Here is a 24,652-nt window from a genome sequence, read left to right as displayed (position 1 = left end):
GGTGAAGGATGACTCATCCGACCATATCACACGTTTCCAGTTCTCAACGGTCCAAGTTGCATGGTCGCGGCACCATTTGTGGCGTGCGAAAGCGTTATGGTCCCTGATGAGCGGTTTGGCCCGTGCAACACGACCCCGTAAGTTCAAGTCATGTAATTCACGGCGGAGTGTGATTGTCGAAACAGGGTGGGGGAGGTGCTGATTGAGTTCCTCCGTCACTTGCTCCGCAGTGGCACGACGGTTCTGCGCGACAATGCGCTTTAATACCCGGCGTGACCTGTCACTCATGATTTTCTTCCGCCCACTGTTCCGTTTCCCCGATGTGGTTTTCCCGTGTGTTGTGTAGGCCGTCATCACCTTCGACACTGTCCCACGCGACACACCTAACACAGTAGCCACTGCCGTCACACTCACTCCACATAACCGCGCACCAACAATTTGCCCTCTTTGAAAATCTGAGAGGTCTCCCATTTACACTACCTCCGTCTGCTGCAGCCACCGGACACTGCTGTTTCACTGCGCCTGACGTAGTATGGAGACCGACCTAACATACCACCACCAGTGGTCCGGCGCTGCGGGCGCCACGACAGCACTGCCAACCCATACATCTGACGTGTTGCCAACTACAGGTGTTTCCATTTTTCTGATTATCATCTGTATCTTATTGTGTACGAGTGAAAATATTGGCTCAGACCTGAGACCTAAATAATATCTAATTAATGTGGAACATAACTATTTTCATAGTAATAATTTGATTTTCATATAATCAAATTTAGGTATTTAAGTAAAGATTAGCTGTATAAATTGCAAATATTGCAATTTAATAAACTGCTTCATATGCGCTGAATGGTATGGCTTCAAGGTGCGAGTATATCAGATACCGAAAAGTCACTTTTCCTTTGTGTAGGAGCCACGAAACGTGTAAATCCGTTGAAATCTCGAATCCAATTTTTTTCACTATTGCCATACTTTCTTCCCTTCTATCGTCACTCGAAAATAAAAATATAATAAAATATTCTTCTTACAGAATAACAAATCTTTTTCATAAATTGCACATTTTTTGCTTTAGCAACATAATACGAATTCACTTAGTTCATTTTATACATCGCTTTAAGGCATTCAAGTTTCACCTTCCATTTAAAACAAGATTAGTTGTGTTACGATCAAATAAAGAATGTAAAAAATATATCTTTTCATAATATACCTCTTATTACCAATGACTAAAGAAAAAAAGCTATTTAATCTGTTCTTTGGTACTTACGTGAAGACTATGGACAACAGGAACTGGAGTCACAGGTGACCTCACAGGGCCCATTCCTTCAAAAAACTGGTATTCTGCTTTGTCTGTACTGATAATTGTCCAGGATGCACCGTCATTAATCATTTCCTTATTGGGTTCTTTGGGGCATGGAGTTGCCTACAAGAAAAGGAGGAAAATATTAAGTACATCTAATGAAAATTAACACAATATCAAATTCACATTAGTAGTCTCTTAAAATTGTTGATTAAAATATTCCACTAGCTTGTCAAAATTCAACCTTAAATTTTTGTGGTGACAGGTGAGTAACTCCCAATAGGGGGGAACAGCAAGCAGTAGAGGATTGATTAAACTGCTTTCAAATCTATAGAAAGCCTTAGATATAGGACTAACTCTGGGAACTACCTGGTATGACTGAACATTTTCTCTCTTACTAATTAACTAACAGAACTGATAGGCGTCAAGGAAGAAACTGGGAGAGATATATTTGGTCTTTGTTATACAAACAAAACTGATAGGTCATGACAAAATATCAGAAGAAAAGTTATATTAAAACTGAAAGAATTGTAACAGCGTACATGGAATAAAAGCAATGGTTAGGAAGAACCTGAAAGAAAGCATCGAGGTGGTCAAGTGTATCTTAGACAGAAAAACTATAGTACGCATAGAAAGAAACCGTGAAATATTGTTCAGCTATACACTTCACGAACATGTTACTTTTTTTTTTTTTTATGACAATCTAGGGAGAAAAGTACAGAACGTAGAAATACTGTCGCAATACAAAAATACGCCATCTGGGAACGACAGGAGGAGATATGAAAATATTAGACATTTTGGTTTTTGAGAGGAATATGAAGAAGGTAATAGGCTATCAGATTTATCTCAAAAGAGTGAACTAAGAATCGGAAACAAATGGTTCAAGAAAAGAGAAAGATACGTGGTAATAACATATAGCTGGAACAGAAAACTAAAATCACTGGTAGATGAACAAACCAGCACCATAAATAACAACAAAAATTACCCTGCAAGGAGTTCAAGAAGCACTGAAAAAAGTAAGAAGGCAAAGCTCTTGGACCATTGAAATAACAATGGAAACTGTACAAGCGAAAAAGCATTGCGTACGTCCTGGCTCTACTGGGTGATAAATGTTTTTGAAGACAAAGAAAGATACCAAAAGACTAAATAATGGTGGATGACAGAAGTTGTTGAAGAGGCTTCGTACACATTCAGACCAAGCAGGGTGTTGGGATTGGAAATTAACTTATGATAATAATGAGTACTGTACTTTTATTTTGAACGTTTTATCCCTTACAATTCCATTACCATGCAAAAAAAAAAAAAAAAAAAAAAAAAAAAAAAAAAAATCCTGAATTTAATTTAGAATTTATTACGACAGGAAGCATTTAAATTGCAATCTTAACAAATGCGAAGATGAATAAGTATTCTCATGCAAGTTTACATTTAAAGCTTATTAAAAATTGCGAACAGTATGAGGATTTGAAAAAAAACGTAACTTACTTGAAACTGAATAATGCGTTCTTGGGAAAGACACAGATACATCCTTTCAGTGTCTTTCATGTAAAATGCACACTTATGCAACTGGGAGACTGGATCGTCTGCATCCAAAAGAGCCATTTGTTTGTCTACCTTCCGGATGATGAGACGTGGCAATGCCATCCCCGTTACACTACACACAAGCTTCACCGTGCTGCCATAATGGATGTACCCATCCCGGACTGTGAATTCTTCCGATTCGGATTCGTTGTCGTCTACTGCATGACAAAAAGTGTATATAAATTAGATTTTATTTTGATGATTTTTTTCTTCATTTAAAAGATACTGACAGAGCTAATGAATATCGATTATTGTGATTTTTCAGACATACTAACCAACAGTATAATGCTATTAAAGAAAATCATATTGCCTAAGTTACAGAAAATTGTACTTATTATTACAGAATGTAAGCTGTATTCAAGAGCTGTCTTATGAATAAACTTAGAAAGGTACGAACCTTACTCTTATCTGCTCTGTTACGTATTAATTCAAAAATATCATTAAATCGTCTAATTTTCACTGACTGTTGTCAAGCATTATCTAAACGCTACCTTAAACTTTTTTCGCCCATGTCGTCACAGTGTTGGTAGCAGTCAACAAGAATTCGACGATTATATATTTTTTAAAAAATAAATTCGTAACAGGAGATAGAAAATCACGGTAATTTATGAAGAAAATCATATGAGCTTTGTACTTTTTACTTTATGTACTTAAATTAACTCATTCACTCCCAAGTTACTGATACAAGAAAGTAGACGGTGTCGAGATAAACTAGAGGAAAAAACTGATACGAATTAACAGCTATCGGGGAATTAAATAAACCAGGTGTAAATAACGAAGGAGTCTGAGTGGATCTGATGACTGTTGGCATTTATTTGTCGTTCTTTGTGCTTCGACTGTGTTTCTCTTGAGCTCATTGCACAGAAGTCTACCAAATTATTTAAGAAATTATTAAATGACAAACAATACTAAATTTTGCTACTACTTACACAAGTGAATAGTGAATGCACCCCACTGAGTTGAGCTGGCGTGAAAATTTCCATTTTCTACGTGAAGATATCTTGTACTCACAGTCTGGGATCGTAACCTATTGAAAAGGGCAACTTTGGTTCCACTGGCTATACACACTGAAAAAGAGAAAAGACAATTAATATGAAAGTCTCTGACACATGTTTTCTAAAAGCAATGTAAAGTTTTTGCCTAACAAACTGCTAGTTGACACAACAAACAGTATTATTAATGGAAATTTATTTATAAACACTGCTTTTTATGAATCTTACTAATTATTTTCACTGACTTCTCACAGGCTTGTCTACTAAGAACATAATTTAATTAATACCCAAGCTTAAATAACTTATAATATTGTTCCTCCATTTAGTTTTGTACTTCTATTCACAGATATGTTTGGCTAAATTTACTTCAGTTTGTGTACGGAAATAGTAAACCTAATTTGTCTAAAAATTAGAAATATACGTGTTAAGTCATTTCTTTTACTTGTCTCAGAAGTGAGTATACGTGAATTTGTTAGATAAGTTTCGGAACTACACAGACCTAACAACAAGGTCGAGTTAACAAAATGGATTTCATGAGAATACTTTGAGTTATTAATTCGAAATTTTCAGACATGAAGAGGAAATTTCCTAGCCTGTTCTAAGATTTTTAACAATTTCTTTTATATTTTTCAATGATTTCATCTAACCTATGCTAAGCTCCCCGATTTTAGGTCTATAGTGACGCCTGTATTTTGTAAGAGAAGGTCCAATGGGTTCCACAGTGGCACCTCTATACCCTTCGGTCCAACTGAGAATAAAAATAGCCTGGGCTCTCCAGAATTAAAAGTATTATTATTTTATGCATTCTGCTAATGACTTGAATCCTTTAAGGAACCAAAATCTATCAAAAAATATGAGTGGGCGAAGATTCATTATAAAACTATCTCGTTTCGTATATACATTTAATCCTGAAATAACAACTACAAATAATACTTACAATCTGCATTTTTGAGTGATTGTTTCTTCTTTGACGGTTTTGAGATCACCTTAATCCTTTTACTATGGAATACTCCAATATCGTGACCGTTGCCGTAAAACATTTTCACTGATAGCATAAAATGCTTTCTTTTATCGGAGTCTGATATGTACAGAGTTTTGGCTGCACAATATTGCTGCAAAGAAAGAATCAGATTAAGATTAGACTTTGAAACGTTACCTTATAATTAAATTAACAACAACAAATTTTTAACAGTTAAAATTATCTTTTTTGCACTGTTGGCATTTAATGTATAAAACGGAAATTTATAATCGTGTGTTTGATATGATCATGACAAATAGACACATTCACAAAAATTCATTCTTGTTCATTGAATCCTCAGGTTACTCCACCTTCTGAACGGACCAATATATTACTTGATACATAATAATATCGAGTACCAATAATTACTCATAATCTACTTTAAATATGAATTATTATTATTAGTAGTACATAAGCATAACAACAAGAAGTATTAAAACCATTTAAAACAGAAATTACATATATTCTCGTCATGCTATCAAATACTCTAGTTCGTAAATACCGTTTATTGAATGATGGTAGGAGGGAAGTATCGTGAATCACACTTGCTACCTACAGAAATTTAGTATCAATGAAATTCAGCATACTAACCTGCTAATGTGATCTTATATTGTGCTTGAACGATACCAAGAAAAATATATTAACGATTAGAATAGCTATATCCAAGTTTGCTTTGTTTATGATGTAAGAATTCTTACGATTCACATGGAATTAAGAAAGAGCATATCCTATCTTAATTCCCACTGGCCGGAAACGCCCCCGCAGTTATTTTTCTGTTTTGGCGCTAACACACAGCCTAGTGGCAGGAAGTGTAACTACAGGTGATTTCTGGAACGAAGTTCCAAATACGAAACAGTGTACAAGTTCATGTCTAGCTTAACAAGATGCTTCCAAAAGAAAACAGGATACTTTCACTTCAGAATAAATTATGCTGTTTTTTTTTTATATATATATATATATATATATATATATATATATAGTTCTGTAGATGCAATTTTTATTTTGAGACTAAAATACATATGCTAGATAAAAGGTGGTAGCAGCAACACTATTGTCATGTAAGAGGCATGAGTCGGATGGCCACAGGTACTCCGAAGGTGATAAAGAAGATTAGTGGAGGAAGTGCGGCGAATGAGAGCAGCTGTCTTATTCAGTCAAATACTGCATTGTCTTGAAGTAGAAGCGGATATTTCAAACTCCCTAACGGAATTTCAGAAGCCCTAAAGAAATGCTTCGAAAGTAGAACAATTTGCGTGAATCAAAGTAGATGTGGCGTGTGGTTAAAACGTAGATAGGACTGTTTCCAGGGATTGTGTAAAGCATTAAAATTTCCTATGTATCTAGTGATGAGAAGTACTCAAACATCCACCATATACATCGTATTCCTTAGATATGGGTCTGTGTGATTATGATCTCTACACCAAGATGAAAGAACAAATCCCCGGAAGAATTATGACACAAAACAAGGTGCCACAGAACAGTCACTGAGAAACATCGACACAAGATGGTCGTCTGACGGTGTACGACGCCTTCCACAGGTGTGCCAGAAGGTAAACATGACGAGAAATTAAAGCATCTACCAATAAAGCCAGAGTCGTGCTGTCACCACATTTTATCCTTTCACTGTACAATATCATATATATTTATTATATGTTACTACTGCTGCATAGTCTAACAAAAAAAGAGGTGTTTTACAGTTCATGTTCTAATCATGCATGAAAAGTATTTTCAACATGCTTTTGTTCTGTGTGGCTGATGTTATTCAATGAGGACGACACTTTCTTCACTCAATCCTACTGCGCTTAGGGTTTTTTTTTTTTTTTTTTTTTTTAATTGACGATCGAGTTCCTTCCTGGCTATATTGTTAGTGTATATGCCATCAGTGCGGAAGACCCAGAATCGACTCCCGGTGGGAGCTCATGCAGTTCGGATCCCGCGTTAAGCTGTAAGTTGATGTCTCATATAGCTTCGATACTGAAAGGGAAGATAAACTCCAATCCAATCGAATCAGAAAACTGATAAATTCTGACGAAATATTACGGATCTGGATTAAAACTAGGGAGATTAAGCGTCCCGAAGGTATCACTTCAGACATTGAAACCTCCAAGTGACAATTGGGATGGTCATATTACTCATAATTCTCCTCAAAGTACTACGCTGAAACGCTAAGTTTAAGAATCAAATATTCCATAATGAAACATCTACCATTTTTTTCCCCAATGACTTGAATATGTGTGAATGTTGACATCAATAGGTTTTGCAAGCGACGTATAACATGTGGTTAATTTATTCAGAAAATATTGAGAAAGGGATAACCTATCAGAGGAAGTCCACTTCTGAATTTAGCTCTGTAACTCCATATATGAACGAGTGAATATGCTTCTGAAATAGCGTGACAGCACATTAAAAAACACATTCAAACAACAATAATGGAAAAAATCTTTTACGCCTATAAAAATAACTATTTTCTTATATCCGTATATAAATTATTGTTCGCAGAGTACTTAAGGCGTTCAAAGAAACTATGGTAGAGGTAAAAGCACTTTTACGTAGATGGCATATAGAAAAAAAAAAAAGACAAGCGAATCGTAACTTTTAGTTAAGAAAAAAGAAAGAAAGAAAACTAGTACTAATAAAATTTTCTTCTCAAGGATCAAGGGAGGTAGCTTTCTAGCCCTTTTTCTTCTTTTTAAATTATTCTAATAAGAATAAAAGGAACAATAATATAATGTTTTTTTGGTTTAATTTTAATGTTAATTTCAGTTTACATCCAAAATGTTTGGTACTTTGTCATTTTGGCTGCAACTTAAATTAAAACTTAATCCACAGTCATGTATTCACTGTTATGAAACCAAATAAACATGGATACGAGAAAGTTACCTATGCTTACTTCCATTCGTACTTAAATAATTTACCATAAAAGAAATTTACTTCATGTTGGCCCTTAATGTCTTCGGAAACAAAGAATCCAATAAGAATATGCTGAGATCATATAAGTTGCGGTGATTACCAAAAGACTGCGAATATCTGGACGAAAATAAATTAAATACATTAGTTTTGTGAATAAAGAGTAGATACAAAGAAATGTAATTGAAAATTAATTGTTTCGGAGAATTTGAGTAGAATATTGTTCCCATTTTTTCAAGGCGAACCTTTGACATTAGAACAGTTTTTATTTCTCTACATGAATATACAAAATGTTAAAGAACTGCGGCAGAACAGAATATAATCGATATTTTCACTGTCTGCGCCTCCGTACTTTCGCTTCCGTTCATAACATAACCGTAGAGTTTCTTTTCCCTCCCTCTGCGCTGTGTAATCAGACTGTGCAGCTCCCAGAGCAAAGCTCCAGCTGACAAGTTCTCAGGCCTTGTAGGAGTGGGCCCTGCAACGAAGAGGATTACTTCGGTGAACAGCCTCTCGAGTCTGCTTGCGACAACCTTGACACACAGCAACTGGGAAACACTCGCCACTTCTTCAGTTATCTACAGATTCCAAGATGTTCTCAATGAAACGTCTCTCAAGTATCTGTCCTCCTACGTTTATCTCCTTCTTAGTCCTGTCTTTCTGATTTCAATAGGAACAATCAAGTTACATCATTTCGAGAAACAATATTACTTATTAGCTGACAGGAAATTAAGGCCGAAAGTTGAAAAAGATGCTCAAAAGGCTCCGATATTTTGTATAGAGAGATTCATCAAACTCATCAAACCTTACAATGAAGATTTATTTTGCATTTTGACTTTTTTTTTTTTTTTTTTTTTTTTTTTTTTTTTTTTTACAATTGACCAAATTCTTAAATTCTTAATTGAACTTCGATCAAGAATTAACACATGGGCCTTAACTGTAGTTACTTCGAAGTTAGTTTGAAACCACACAATACTTTAAGGGCAGTTATTTAAAAATAATAGTAGAAAGTGGAGTGTGAACTGCCAACGATAATTTGGGAAATATGGATTAATTCTAACACGGTTTCCAGGAGTTTAATTTTTGTTTCAATAATAGTCATCTTATCAATCAAATTGTACATTCTGTTTTGAACCACAGTATACTTCAGTGTACAAATAGTTACAAAGTGATTTCAATTTTTCTTTTATGCTGTTTATGGATCCATAAAAGCAACTTACTTGTGATTTTTAATTAATCAATATTTAAAGATGTGAAGTTCAATATCAAAAAGGACAACATAAAATTTGAACAAACAAGTATATTGGTCTTGACTTGATGGCGATGGACTGCAATTCCAGGTAGTGAAAAACCAACCCATACGTACACAATCCATTATCAAAAGCAATGGAAGCTTTATATTTTGTAAGTGTGTGTATCCTTCAATATTAATTATTGTAGCAGCTTTTTATATTGTATAGCCATCTCCATCTAATCAAATATTCGAGTTTGAATTTACATATAATTTTATTGTGTCAACTTCTTTCACTTTTTTTTTTTTATCTAGTGTATACGTGACTAACACACCATATTCCCACGGCCAATATATCTGTAGAAAAGTCGTTATTGCAATGTTGTATTACATTTTGTATTATTTTTCATGGAAATATTTAGGTATTTAGGATGTATGTTGGAAAGCACCACATAGGGGAAGTCAGTTTAATATGAGCAGTCCGAAAATATGAGCAGCACGAAACTTAAACTCACACAGCACAAACACACATTGCGCAAGAGGAAAACAACGAAGTTCGTAGCATTGTTTGGAGTTTCATGAATTTGCAGAGAGTAGCTAAGTTCGTTCGCTGCAGTTGTTGCGAAATAAAATATAAGTTTAGAGGTACATAGAATTAAAAAATGTAGCTTTTTGGAGCTATAGTTAAACCAGGGTAATAGATAATAAGCAAAAACTTAGTATCTATGCTTTGTATATAATTTGTCACTGGATTTATAGTCAGTTCTGTCTAGGAACTCAAACTCCAGTATTTCGTTCACTTCTTTTCTATAAACAGAGTTGCCAACTACAACACGTTAAAATATCATTAGCAGTCGGTGAAATATGAGCTTTTGAGTTCAGTTTAATATGGGCACACATATTTTTTGAAAGAAATGAGAGAAATGGACATGAGGAGAGTTTGCAGATGTTAAATAAGGTAGATATTCCATAATAATATAATTTATAATAGTGTGGATGTTCAAGTTCATAATCAACTTGGATACATTTCGTCCATTTCCAGTCAATCACCCCAGCTCAGTGTAGGATGGGGTGTTGTCACAGTCTATGTGTGCGGTGGTGAACAAGCAGACATCCATAAATAAATCTAAAGCACAAGTGGATAATAATAGTTTCATTGAAAATAACGCCAGAAATGATACGGCAAGAAAGAAGACAGGCTCGTCACACAATGTGAGGAGAATGATAGTATTTGCCATATTTGTGAAGGAAAATTTAGTGAAGACTCCAAAGGGGAAAAATGGATCAAGTGCGATATGTGCCAAAACTTGTATCATGTCCTTTGTGTGAACGTTCGGTGCCCTGAATTCTTTATTGGCGATTATTGTGGCAGATTTAATACCCAGTTATTTGCGCCACACCAATAGACAGGACTCTTGAAATGAACTGTGTTTTACGTGTATGTGCAACTATCTTTTGCTCGTTATTGTAATCACTTATGTTTTATTTCTTTTTCGTACATTTTTTGTATCTCCCTTATATTTTACGCGAAAATATTAAAGAAAGTAACGCTGCTCATATTTGCTCTATAAAGTGCTCATATTACCCTTGTACTGCGGGAAATATGAGCACTGCACACCTGCCTTACTAACTTGTTTATTACTCACGAACAAAAGTATGTAAAACCTTGTACTTTTTAGCGTTTGTAGACGAAAGATCAGGCTTTCTTTCGGTGAGACTTTTTTACTTTCTGTAATACATCGTTTTTCAGATATACTAGTATTTTCGTTAACTATGCTCATATTCAACTGACTTCCCCTATCCAATAAATGTGACGACTTTGTTTAATTCTATATTGTACAAAGTACGTACTTGAAAATAATAAATTCTACAATATGAAAGGAAATATACAACGTTCTACTTGTGGCTACGAATGTTTTATATATTAATAAAGAACATATATGGTAGAAGCTGAACTTGTGTTATCGTGATGTAGAGAAAAAAGGTAGAAATTAAAAGATTGCACTGTATCCGGATGTTACGTAACTACTGTCCTCGACCCTATGTCACTGGAGTTCGAGACCTCAAGGCCTCCCTAGTCTTTGCAAACAAATAAAACCCTGTCAAGATTCTTTTGCGTTTGTTATTACGAAACAAGTATGATCGCTGCCATATTGTTTCGCAACTTCCTTTTGTTCGAAAGACTTTAGCAGTCAGAGACACACAAATAACTGATTCCGATTTACAACCTCATCCTGTGATGTTCCTCATGCACGTGAACAGAAGTATATAATGTTGAACACGTTTTATTAAAAAAAAACAGCTTCATACGTACGGAACGAGGTTGACTTCCTTTATTTTCACAGAACTAGTACAGTCTTTAGTTTGCATAATTAAAGATTACATTGTCTTATGTTGATACTTTATTTTATGCACTTTAGCTAGTGATGTGAGGTGGAAAATTTTCCGCTATATTTTTCCGGGAAATTTTCCGTTCTAAAAAAATATTAGTAATTAAGTAACAATTCCTCAGCAATCATAAAGTTGGTTGAATTCATGTATAGAAATGTTAAAAAGTGAAAGATCGTTTAAAGAATATGAAAATTTTCATGGCTCAGACAATTTTCAGAACTATGTAGGAACAAGTTAAACAATTTTTCAAGAATTGAAATATTTTCTGTCTTATATGGAAAAATTGAAGAACTTTTTATGAGTCGGAAAATTTTCATCATTTTGAAGCAAAATGTGAAACAACTTTTTGTGCATCGGGAAGTTTTATTGCTCTGTAGAAACAAGTGAAAGTAATTTTCATAGATCGGAAAATTTTCATCATGATGTAGAAACGAGTGGAAAAAACTTTTCATAATCCGGACAATTTTGGATAATATGTATAATGATGTTAGGTGGAAAATTTTCCACTATATTTAACTGCACATAGAGCTACAAAATTGAATTTCTGTAGAGAAAAGTTAGTCAGCAACAAATTATAATTTTCCAATTAGCTTTCGGGAACCGGAAATGTTTCTAATATTTCAAGTTGGGAAGTAAAATTTTACACAGTATTTCTCTCTCTCTCTCTCTCTTCCTCTGCGATCTTCTTCGTTGCTAAACGGTTAGCATACGCGCCTTTGGCATGGAAGTCCTGGCTTCGATTCCCAGCGGGAGCTCATGTAGTGCGGATTCCACGTTAATCAGTTGGTCCCGTCTTATATAGTCTCGCTGCTGAAAGGGACGTTAAACTCACAATCAACTCAATTCAACTCCTCTCTCTCTCTCTCTGTGTGTGTGTGTGTGTGTGTGTGTTAAGTGTAGGGAACGTGCATCGTGTTCGTAGAGTACAAATATCCCATTCTATTATTTAAAATTTCAATTTATTAAAAGTCATGAATATTTTCTGATTCATAAAAACATACTCCACTTATTCCTACATCGTTGTTTAGCCGTAAAATTTATTGGTAATAAATATTGTCTTAAAAGGTTTCATGAAGTGAAAATCTAATGATTCGTCATTTCAAGAATGTTTCAAAAACTTCAATGCGTTCTTCCCTCAGAATCCACCTTTGATCTTACAATATTAGATTTCGTCTGTTTAATACGCATAAGACGGTTTTCTCATTGCTTTACTACTTTTATAGATTTACATACTGTAACATTTATAAATAAGTAGATATAATATAAAGTGCCTACTGTAAATTTTTGACTACCCAAAATTCAAGTAACTCATGAAAGTAAATACTGACCATTTTCTGGAAATAAACATTTATTTATTCATATATTCATTCAGAAGATAAAGTGAAATGTAACTAATAAGGAAGCTGATTTGTGTAGCTGTACTTCCAATAATATATATATATATATATATATATATATATATATATATATATATATATATATATATATATATACTTGTTCTATCGAATCGTCATTATCTATAATACATTTTTATACATAATAATGGTAGTTTTACAATACAAATATCTGCTCTAAGATGTTGATTATACAAAATCCACTATTGAAATTATGATTTACGAGTGTTAAACACAATAAAATCATTTTTTCTTATTTTCTATTACAAAAATAATCTTCATGAGGAGCCTTTATGTAGTTATTTCATTACATAGGCAAGTCTACATGTGAAGAAATTGTGGAATTTTCTGTTTCTAAAATTGATAAATTCACAAAGGTTTCATTTCAATTTCTTGTTACATTTTAAATATTGGAATGGGATATTTGTTCTCTACGAACTCGATGTGTTCCCTGCACTTTACACAAACACAAACACAAACACAAACACACACACACACACAGAGAGAGAGAGAGAGAGAGAGAGAGAGAGAGAGAGACTGTATATTTTTACTTCCCAACTTGAAATATTAGAAAATTTTCTAGTTTCCGAAAGCTAATTGGAAAATGACAGTTTGTTGCTGTCTAACTTTCCTCCACAGGAATTGAATTTTATAGCTGAATGTGCAGTTAAATATAGTGGAAAATTTTCCACCAAACATCACTATACATAATATCCAAAATTGTCCGGATTATGAAAACTTTTTTCACTTGACTTCTACATTGTGATGAAAATTTTCCGATTCATGAAAATTCCTTTCACTTGTTTCTACAGAGCAATAAAACTTCCCGATTCACAAGAAGTTGTTTTACTTTTTGCTTCAAAATGATGAAAATTTTCCGACTCACAAAAAGTTCTTCAATTTTTCCATACAAGACATAAAATATTTCGATTCTTGAAAATTTGTTTCACTTGTTCCTACATAGTACTGAAAATTGTCTGAGCCATGAACATTTTCAGATTCTTTAAACGATCTTTCACTTTTTAACATTTCTATACATGATTTCAATCAATTTTATGAATACTAAGGAATTGTTACTTGATCACTGATATTTGTTAACGGAAAATTTTCCGGAAAAATATAGAAGAAAATTTTACACCTCACATCACGGCTAAACAACGATGTACAAATAAGTGGAGTATGTTTTTATGAATCGGAAAATTTTCATCACTGACTTTAGCATAATATTGAATATTAATACTCCGTTAAGTTAATGTCACCAAACCTTACGAAACTTGACGAAAGAAAATGCATTATCTGCATTATTTTATTTCAAACATTATTCCTTTTTTTTTTTTTTTTTTTTTGCTTTATTATTATTTCTGCACAAGTATGATGAGAAAGGCTACACAAAGACAAATGGCGAAAGTAAAGTATAGAATTTAGAGCTTTCAAATGAGAAAAAAAAAAGTTACATACTCATGTTCAATATTAAACATTCTCTCAAGTTTCTTTCTTCGATTTACACTCTGAATGAATAGATCAAATTTCATGGAGCTTTCTGTATTTAAAAGGACAAGTGAACTGAATGAATGGGGAATTGAAGATACATACATCGTATTCATATCGTTTCATATCGTTATCATATTTGAAGATATATACACAAACTAGCCTTTGGCTACCTGGGGGCTCCGCTCCCAGACCCCCGCGTTTCCTCCACCTACGGCCTCGCATCTCTTACGTATCAGCCTTTACATCAACAGTGAATTTCGTGCATTTGCTCTTCACATTTCCTGAATTTGCCCAGCTGGAGACTTCGCCCCCATACCCGAGCTTTTGCTCGGCCTGCCGGCCTCGCACCTCTTAAAACCACAATTTTACCGAATTTCAAATTCCTTTTCGTATTTCAACTGTCTAAAAGATAAGATTTTGCATCCCAAGAAAACACCCTTTAAATAACATGGGAATTTCTTCACCCCCCCTTTAGACCCCCCAAATTTAAAATATTCACTTTTGGCAATTTTCCTGTTGGTTAGACCTGTAAGGCTATAATCATGCGAAATTTCTTGATTCTAATCCTGCCGGAAGTGCCTAAACGTTATGGGGTGTAGAAAACGTCCTATACAAAAATAATGGGAAAGATTTTTCAGTTTCCCATAAAACCACTCTATGGTTGAAAATTTTTATTTCTGATGATTCAGTGAGGTAACGCTAACGAAAATGTACAAGCATACCGAATTTCAAGTTTATATTTCAATTCTAAGTATCTAAAACATGATATTATAAGTCCAGAAAAGGGCCCTTTTAAATAACAAGGGGAAATTCTTCATCTCCTCTGTAGACCCTCTAAAAGTTAAAAATATTCATTTTGGCAATTTTCCTGTAGGTTTGTCCCGAAAACCTACAATCATGTAAATTTAATCATTGTAGCCCTACAGGAAGTGCTCAATAATTTGGAGCTGTAAAAGATGTCCCATATAAATAACATGGGAAAGATTTTTCAGTTCCCTATAAAACCACACCTAAAGTTTGATTTTTTTTTTTTTAACTGATTTACTTAGGTAGTGCTAACAGAAACGTATAAGCATACCGAATTTCAACTTTTTATTCCAATTTTAAGTACCTAACACATGAGATTATAGTTAAAAAGAAAGACCCATTTAAATAACATGGGGAAATTCTTCATCCCCTCTTTAGACCCCTTAAAAGTTAAAAATATTCACTTTTGTCAATTTTTCTGTCGGTTAATTCCGGAAAGCTACAATCATGTCAAATTTAAACATTGTAGCCCTACAGGAAGCGCTCAATAATTTATGTCAGCTCATGTAGTTTTATATAAGGTTAAGATATATGCATATATAAGCGATTTAGGAATAACGTTTGCAATAGTTAGTGCTAAAGTTTCGACACAAAAGCTTTTCACACCAATATTAAAGATTTCTCATTATTTTATCGTGTAAGGAACACAACTGTACCGAATATTGATAGCTAATCTTTTGGACCCATGACGATGCTAACTTTAATCTCTTGCGAGGAAACGGAGGGGGGGCACAGAAAATTATGGGAGCAACTATTTTTTGTATACCGAACAGTATAGTTTTATATTACCTGATCTACATTACAACATGTCGAGGAAGGAGGGACGGGATAGAAACATGGAAAGTTACTCGCCTCTTTCTGGCGTTGTCACTGTTTTGGGCTGAACCTCATATACCTTCCTGATATACTGAGAGTCAGAATTGCCGTAATCTTAAGTAGAATTTCTGTGACCTTTTGTTCAGGGAATATGATTGGTACCACTAAGAATTTCTGATCGTCACTGGAGTTTCCATTTATATTACACTTGTTAGTCAGAGGAGCGATCAACGTTCAAGGAAGCTGATTTCAATCATGTGAACGCAATTTAACAACATAAAAGGTACCCTATGTAATTTTGAAGTACTGAGTGGTAATTGTGACGACAATTTTAAAGTAGCCTGCACATCCAATCCATTCTATATCTACTCACCACTTTATATCAGAGGAAAAAAAACGTTTTTCGTGTCTTACACGAAGGTTCAAAGGCTACAGACAAAGAAATTAGTTGCTACATTCTACATTCCACACACAAATCCACCAATGTGGCAGGGAACAACCAAGAAAGAAGTTATGATCACATAGTGAATTCTTTTTCTGCTCCCAATAACAGTAATAAAGAGATGAAATAACGAACTGTGCCAGCCAGCGAGTTACGCAGCGGTGTTTTTTAAGCTGACGTGAAGAACTGCCGCTTTTGTTGGGACCATTTCGAAGCACATACACACAACTTCGCTTCTTGTGACCTTTCTTTTCAAAACCATTTATTACCGATCTTTCATCCCCTCCCTCTCCCCGATTTTTTTAAAACTAAAAAGAAAAAAAAAGTTGTTCTTCGTTGAATTCGGAAATGCCGTGATTTCAACCAAGAAGAACGCTACTGAAATACCACTTTAAAACACGAAATAGTGGCGACGGCAGTGAGAGTTCATAATTAAAGAAATTGCTCCACACTTCCACGGTACACTGGTCACCGTGAGAGTCTTCAGTCTGCTTCGGTTGTTTAATTCATAAGACGCCAAGAGGCAAGTGCGATTTCCCTTCGTCCTCCCACACTTCCAATGGATCAATGATCGGTGGGAGAGGCGAAGCCATCGCTACCTTTCAAACATTAATGGCACGTTACGGGCTAGCGTGTCACACAACTGCAGGAGTAAAGGAAAGAAAACAGATATTAAGGAACAATAGACGTTTGCATATATTCACCCACAATGACTTACACAGTCACCGACTATCCTGTAACTGTCAACTGCAACAGCTGACGGACAACTTTTGCCGTGGAGAAGCTTTCGATGGTAGGGAAAACAGCAAAAAGGGATTTTTAAATTAACATTTGCAGTATTATTTTTTCATTTAAACATGTTGTAGTCTCATTTGTTTCCTTTCCCCAGGGCTTGAGGGATGTGGGTAGGGGCTTCATTAGGACGCATACTATAGACATTGTTTCTGAAAAACAGACAATGCGTACAGGGAGGAAAATTTGATACTGTTTTGATGACTACCATTTAAAGTTATAAATAATCGACAAGCCATACAAGATGGGGTAGCAATGCGTTGTACGGCTCGCAACCTAATCCTTGATTCTATTTCTGAACAAATTCACTCACTTTTTTTTTTTCTTTCCGATGATAATACTCTCTCTTTTGCAATCCCTTCCTACGCACAATCAAACTACTGAAGAACAACGTAAAATGAGAATTAATGAGAAAAATAAGAATTGTGGAACGTAGAAGGAAAGAATGAGATTAATTGAATGTATGCTTAGAAGAGGAAGAAAGCAGGTGTGAAAATGTTCCCGTAGTTGCGAAATGGAAAGACATGTGACGACAAGCAAAGGAAGCAATTTACAGGAAGAAACTACCAAGAACATTTGGACGGAAAGAATGAAACGCTTCAAGACCTCTACTTGAAGCGCTGCTTATGAGATATATGAACAATGAAGGGCACTGACAGGCAAAAATTGATAACTTTTTATGCATGTGCTGCAGGTACGGAATGTTGCTTGTATTCTGGAGAAAATAGGAATGAATAAATTTTGACAGATAGCGTAAATACATAAAGTAGATTTTGACACTATAGAAGAGAAAGAAGTCTATGATTGCCCGCCTAATATGACATTCAGACTAGATTAATTTTACACTTAAATATACTAGAATATATAAACGGAGGCCATAGAAGTGGTTAAACCATTCATCTCAAATGAGGGAGGAAATTTACAACAGGGATGCTACAAAGAAAAGTTTTCCACAATTTATATGAAATACCTGTTTCAAAATCTAAAGTGCACAATGAGACTGCGAGCCATATTAAGTGAAACTTTAAATTGGGGCCATTTAAGTGAAACTATAAAATAAACAATACATTTCACGTAAAACTTTTTTTAATTCTTAAAAAAAATCCTTAAATGGCAGAAATGAAATACTTTACAGCCGAATGAAGAAAGTTATTTTTGGTCTACTAACTGTATTTAAAAAAAATAACTGGTTTCGAAATGTATCCATGTGGAGCAAATCGATCTCTCGCTTTGACTTATCATTACTAACATGATGTTTCTTTCGAAAATGAGATTCCATACACTTAACAAGACTGAAACAGAATCACATACTCCTAAGCTCAAGATTCAGATGTCAAGATATAAGACATGACGAAGTCATGTTTCGTATCGACCAAGAACTTGACAAATTCCACATCGGTATGGAATGGAAATTTTAAAATTGATTATTTCATGAATTTTCTCCCTTAACCTCAAAGTAAATCTTGCTAAAGAAAAATATCGACTATTTGTAACAAAATTAGTAATCAACGAAACTTGAGTGGAGAAAACAGAATCCTTACCTTGCCATTGAGGTCGAGTTGCTGCATATCCTGGTCGGAGTTCCCGATGCCAATGAAGGCACAGAGCTGAGCTCCTTGCTCTGTTTCACCATCTTTTAGCATCTGCTCTTGCTTTAACCTCCAGCCTTCTCCATACAAATAGATGCATGGTGGTGGACAGAAGAACCTCTTTTCGTTGCCATACGATTTCTGCGCCACTTTGGCATGGAGAATTACGATGACCATGTCGCTCCTTTCTCGGAGATACTTCTTCATGGCTTCACGCGTCAGCCGCTGATCCTTAGGCCTATACAATAAGGAACTGGAAGGAAGGGAAAACTATTATTATGACGAAATACTGTACCGTTTAAATCCGTGCAAAATAACTGGGGAAAAGAGAAATATTTAGCACTTACTTAAGTGAAGTTGTCATATTTAGTAAGCACACATGCAGTAAATACCATTGTATACATATACATATACTGAAATCTTAATCTGTGTGAATATACTAAAGATCGGCTGATCAACGGTTACGTACTACGTCTCAAGATTTATTTATTTACTGCCATATCCTTCCCATCTCACCGGAAATTAAAACCACATTTGTACTGACTACGGCCAATAATCACTATAATAACCAAATTTTGTCAACTGATAATAGCCATATTCGAAAGATTATTTGCATGGATTGTAAGAAGTAAGATAGTTGGAGGTTGACTTTTGTAGAGCACTATATCTACCTACGATTTATTGAAAATGTGATGGAAATAATAGCCCGGTGGACTCCCGCGTGGGTGCGCTCCTGTCTTGAACCAAGATTTATTAGCTTGTCCCGAGTGTTCAGAACATAGTGCATAGGTAGAAGAAAACAAAAAGGGTGAATAAATTGTTTGAAGCTTCCTGCTGATTGAACTATACCATTGCTTCATACGTCAGTGGAAGCTCGAATTCACTCTCCCAACTCCCAATAATACTGATTGCTATTTTCCTTTGCATATAACTAGCTAAAACATCAGATCTTGGTTCGATGTCCAATAAGAAACCAAATTAATGGAATTTTGATCATTTAAAACCTTTTGGCTTCTGACTCGATAAAATTTTTGACGTGGGTTCGAATTTATCGAGATTTGAGCCCCAACAAGATCAGTAAGCGCGGGATCCAAGATCTGTTCTGCACTAATGTTTACGTATAGGCACAATTACAACAATGCAATACTAAATCTGATTCGCTATGAATGTCCTTATGAATTATCCTAAAGGCGTATGGTGATCGGGTCAACAATGAATTACTGGTAGCTCATAACACAGATCATGGGTGGTCGGGAGAATTTATCAATGCACTGTTTAATTTTTAGTTAGATTGTGAATTGTATGAGAAAATGGAAAGTGACTAAGAAGTGCAAATGTGAAAACCAACGGAGAAAGTAATGATTGTAAAGAGAAAAACATTCCAAATTTCCAACGAAACTACAAAGAACATTTCTCCTATTTGCTTTAACGTATTTCAATCAAGTGGGTTTTCCAAACTATTCTGCATTTTTCCTTTAAATATTGAACCATACTGGATGCGGAACCTCACACGATGCGCATCACTAACAACTTTACCATATTAAATACTTAACACGAAACTCAACTCTGCTAAAAAGCATATCCATCCAAGCCCGGCTCCAGCGTATTTAGGGCCTTAGGCAATCAATACGCTTGGCGCCTATCAGGCGGGATGTCACTGCTCGTGAGGATCTCCAAAGACTTCAGCGCCCTAGGCAAGTTGCCTATGTCGCCTATCCTTAAGAGCCGAGCTTGCATTCATCGCGCTGGGCACGAATTGGGAGAGGGCAAAACAAATAAACTAAAATTTAATAAATAAATAAATAAATAGAAATCACCACGGGAAAAGAAAAACTAAATTTACGCTGAAATTTGCATGTAAAATATGACAAACAGCAAATTTGAGGCAAAGAGAACCACAAAATTTTGACAAAATTTGTCTGAAAAGAAATTCTACGGCACCTGTAGGAAACTTGTAACCATCCAAATTAATCAATTTTCATCACATTTCTCAAGCGTGAAAAATTTTCAAAGAGTTCAATCACTCACTGATATGAAGGATTTCGTGGTGAGTACTTCTTTTGTACGCAACGATACTTATCAGCTTTCTATAAAAATGGTTAAAGGTAGCCCATAAAATTTTAAGATTACAATAAAGAATTTGGTAAAAGGTCCATTGACACTTTGAGTTAAATAAAGTCAAATTTATATTTTATTTAATGAAAGAAAATATTTCCTGAAAATCAATCGCACTTATCTATTGTAATATTATATCCACATCTACAAGTGATAAACCAAGTATATTAAAAATAGTCGATTAGCTCTGTTTATTTGTTTCCAAATTTAATTATCCCTTCAGTACTGAAGCTACATAAGAAAGAACTAGACTTACAATTGGTGGGATCCAATCACTTGTACTTTTACTGGGAACTGAACCAGGGCCAGCTTGAAAAGCTTTAATTGTGGGTTAGCAAATATAGTGTTGAATGAGTATTTCTCGTTGTTGGAATTATGCACAACCATTAGGCTTTCTGTCAACTCTGAACTGTTAATCAAATAGTACTTTTTTAATTTTTAATTAAAACGCTAAGGTTTTCCATGATTTGCTAAAATACTCATTTAAAGAAACTCTAGGTACAGCTACTACGGCAAGTTCACACTAAGATCATTATCAATCACAATTGTAATATTAATGGGAAATGATTTAAGAAAGGGGGTATATTTTTAAAGGTAACATCTTAGCACTAGGCTGAAGGACTGGGGAAAAACCTGTCAGGATGTCTGGCTCCTGATTTCCCGATTGCAAAGTAAGAACACAAACTACTACCCCACTTCTCGCTCTGTATTTTTGATTTCAAGTCGCTTTCCCCAAAATAACTATTTCTTTGCAGAAAGCAGGTGCGCGAAAGTAATTATACACAACAGTAAAACGTTGCAAATTGCCACTCATCCACCCGCACCCACATATAGCTAGTGTTCCTTGAAAAAAAAAAATGAGTTTCGTTTCACAATGTTAAAACTACGGTCGAATTCTAAACTATAGGAATTCAATAATCAAACTTGAAGTAGTTCGATATCAAAAAGCCATTACTCGCTATGCCTTACTGTTTTTTATTTATGGAAATAAATGCTGAAGCCGGAGTTGATTTAAACCAATTTCGGATTAAACAGATGGTTAAGGAAGAAGATAGAACCTACTTTTGAGAAGCTGAATCGACTGCTGAAACTGCATCTCGATCTCTCTCGCCGTTTTTTTCTCTAGGGAAATTAGTACTGAAACCGTAAGTAGTAGTAGACCCTAAATTTCAACCAATTCCGGTTTTGGTAGAGTGCCGCGGGTTGTGATAATGTTACCCTGAAACCAATGCAGGAAACCGCTTGTCGCTATCTAATACTATTTTATTCTGTAGTGATAAAGGTTGAAATCGGAAATGGTTAATTTGAACCACTTTTGGTTTGAATAGAGGGTTAATGGACGAGATGGAACGTATTCTTGGGAAGCTAAATCAATTGAAAAAAAAAAAAGCATCTTGATATATCATACCATTTTTGTTCTATCAAAATCAGTATTGAAACCGGAAGTAGTAGTAAATTTGAATCACTTTCGTTAGTGGAAGAATGTTGAGGGTTGTAACCAAATGCTCTCTTGAGACACTGAATCATCGACTGCAGCAAACCGCTTCCTGCAATCTATTATCGACTTTGTTCTATGACGATAAACGTTGAAACTGGAAACAACTAATTTGAATCACTTCCGATTTGAATGGAATGTTAATGAAGGAAACGGAACCTGTTCTCGTGGCGCTGAATCGATTGCAGAAAACCGCATTTCGATACTTCTTACAGGCTTTGCTCTATCTGTGGACCAACGGACGGACGGACAAAATTGTTCTATAAGACTTCCGATACTTATGCATAAAATAGTTTGGAGGTCTAAAATTATGATGAATTTGTTAATAAAACAGGTACAAAAGAAAAATTATCTAATTAAAAAAAAAATCTTATTAAAAAAATGACAGGCTTCAATGACAATCGGCTTATATTTGAAGGTACCATTGAAGCATTCGGCAAGAGGAGCTGAGAAAAAAAAATGGAATGCTAACGCTTGCCTCCTTTAAATTTAATCGTTAGTGTGGATTGAAATCCCTACTGGCATTAAAACTCTTCAATTAAAGACCTGAATAATGGTTCCGATTCCACTTTTGTGGTAGAATGTATGCAATGAACATAAAGCAATTAAAGATATGTCCTTTTCAACAACTTATCAAGAGTCCTTACAGAAATATTGTCAAAGAAAGCCACCCTTATGCATTTTTCGAGATACTGAAAGAAACGACTCCCCTATATAATTCATCGTTACCCTGTAGAAAGAACACTGTTTTAATGTTCTTTATGATTTAACAAGGAGGAAAACCGCTAGTTCATTATCCATTTGATTGCAACATGATAGCGAAAAAGAAAGAAAAAATGGAGAGAGCACATCTGAAACAGCATACAAGGAAAGCATATGTTACATATGATGTCAGCACCAAGGCTTCTATTCGGATCGTATGTCGATGGAGTCATTGGCTGACAACACAGCAGGGACAAAAAGTACATATTCTTTAAATAAATACACGTATCCATCCAATCATACCCAAAGACTTTTATGATCGGTATAGGAAATTCTGTTTGTTTGGAGTTTAAAACCTTTTTCAGCACCGAACCTATAAGAGATGTAGACCTACAGTTTGAACCCCTGAAACTGGAACTATGTATACCATCGGGAATCGAACTTATGCCTTCAGAGTGAAACTGGTGAAAGGTGTCCTGCACTTTTAAGAAATCTTTTATAAAATGAAAAAATCTTCTAGTTAACGTCCACAATTATACCTTTTAGACTAAAGGAGACTGATGATGAGTGAAAATGAATAACTTAATAATGAAAAAGCTAGTGAAACGAGACTGTGGGAGGAAACAGGAGAAACACAAGAAAACTCATGGAAGCACTGTTGCGTATGCCCTACCGAAAATTCACATAACCTGAAATCGACCCTTTGGTCTACATGACATCGGTTCCAAAGACTCGGACTAGAGAGGGCGTTCTCTCCTGTAGACATATTTTAAGTAGATACATAGAAACACTTAACAGGTTCAGGTAAGGAATGATTATGATAATGACAAAAGATAGACTATATGCAGTAATATGGCAAGGAATGGATAGTACTCTTACATTTTCTCATTATCCGGCAATCTCATACTCTACCTTTTTTAGCTGCACAATAAATTACAAAACGGTCTGGGTGAAGGATCAGGGTATTTTCTTTGTAAACAGAAGATCCAAGATTTGAATCCCGCAGCTGGTCATCCTTACGAAGATTCTCTCAGAAATCTTTAGTTGGACGCTGACAACTCCCTTCCCGAAATCCTTTATTCCCTTTTATTGTTAATGTTTGGACCAGTTCTATCTGGAACTTGCTTAATCAACCACAGGCACTATTACTACGTCAATATCAAAGAACAGACCATCTAACCCGCGCCAATTTCGTGATACTGTAACTGGATTTCGGGATCGTAACTACGAAAAATTACGGTTTGCTTGTACGATTCTACAGAACAATAGACAATATTACTACTCTTAAAAGATTCACACAAACTGGTTTCAATGCGCAGCCCACCACACTGACCTAGTGGCTTGCGCGTCAGCTTTTATTGCACCTAGTCCTACGTTCGATTCCCCGGTGGGAAAGCATTAAAAACTTGACAACGGTGGTTCGAATTCAACCTTAAACTTGTAGGTTCACGTCTAATGTAGCATCAGTGCTTTAGAGAGACGCTAAACTTAAAAGAAAAGCAAGCTCTACTTACTACAGAGTATACGTATGTGCGTATCACGATCGTGCAATATACTCTATGTACAGTCAACAACAAAATAATGTATGCATATCAATC

At 35.1% G+C, this 24,652-nt stretch overlaps 1 protein-coding gene across 9 annotated transcripts in view; it reads right to left on the bottom strand.

Moving 5' to 3' along the window:
* The window catches only part of Su(H) (recombining binding protein suppressor of hairless), a 697,852-nt gene that overhangs the window by 5,598 nt on the left and 667,602 nt on the right, over positions 1–24,652 (bottom strand). For all 9 annotated transcript variants that reach the window (XM_081762936.1, XM_081762937.1, XM_081762938.1 and 6 more), the window contains 5 exons: positions 18,695–18,995; positions 4,802–4,976; positions 3,802–3,939; positions 2,777–3,030; positions 1,262–1,417 (listed from right to left, as the gene is read on the bottom strand). In XM_081762936.1, coding sequence (XP_081619062.1) covers positions 1,262–1,417; positions 2,777–3,030; positions 3,802–3,939; positions 4,802–4,976; positions 18,695–18,995 — 1,024 coding nt within the window. The remainder of the gene's footprint in view (positions 1–1,261; positions 1,418–2,776; positions 3,031–3,801; positions 3,940–4,801; positions 4,977–18,694; positions 18,996–24,652) is intronic.

This window comes from Thermobia domestica, chromosome 6 (assembly GCF_964235325.1).
Source record: "Thermobia domestica chromosome 6, izTheDome1.hap1.1, whole genome shotgun sequence".
Classification (NCBI taxonomy): Eukaryota; Metazoa; Arthropoda; class Insecta; order Zygentoma; family Lepismatidae; genus Thermobia; species Thermobia domestica.
This window is presented reverse-complemented; position numbering and strand designations above follow the sequence as displayed.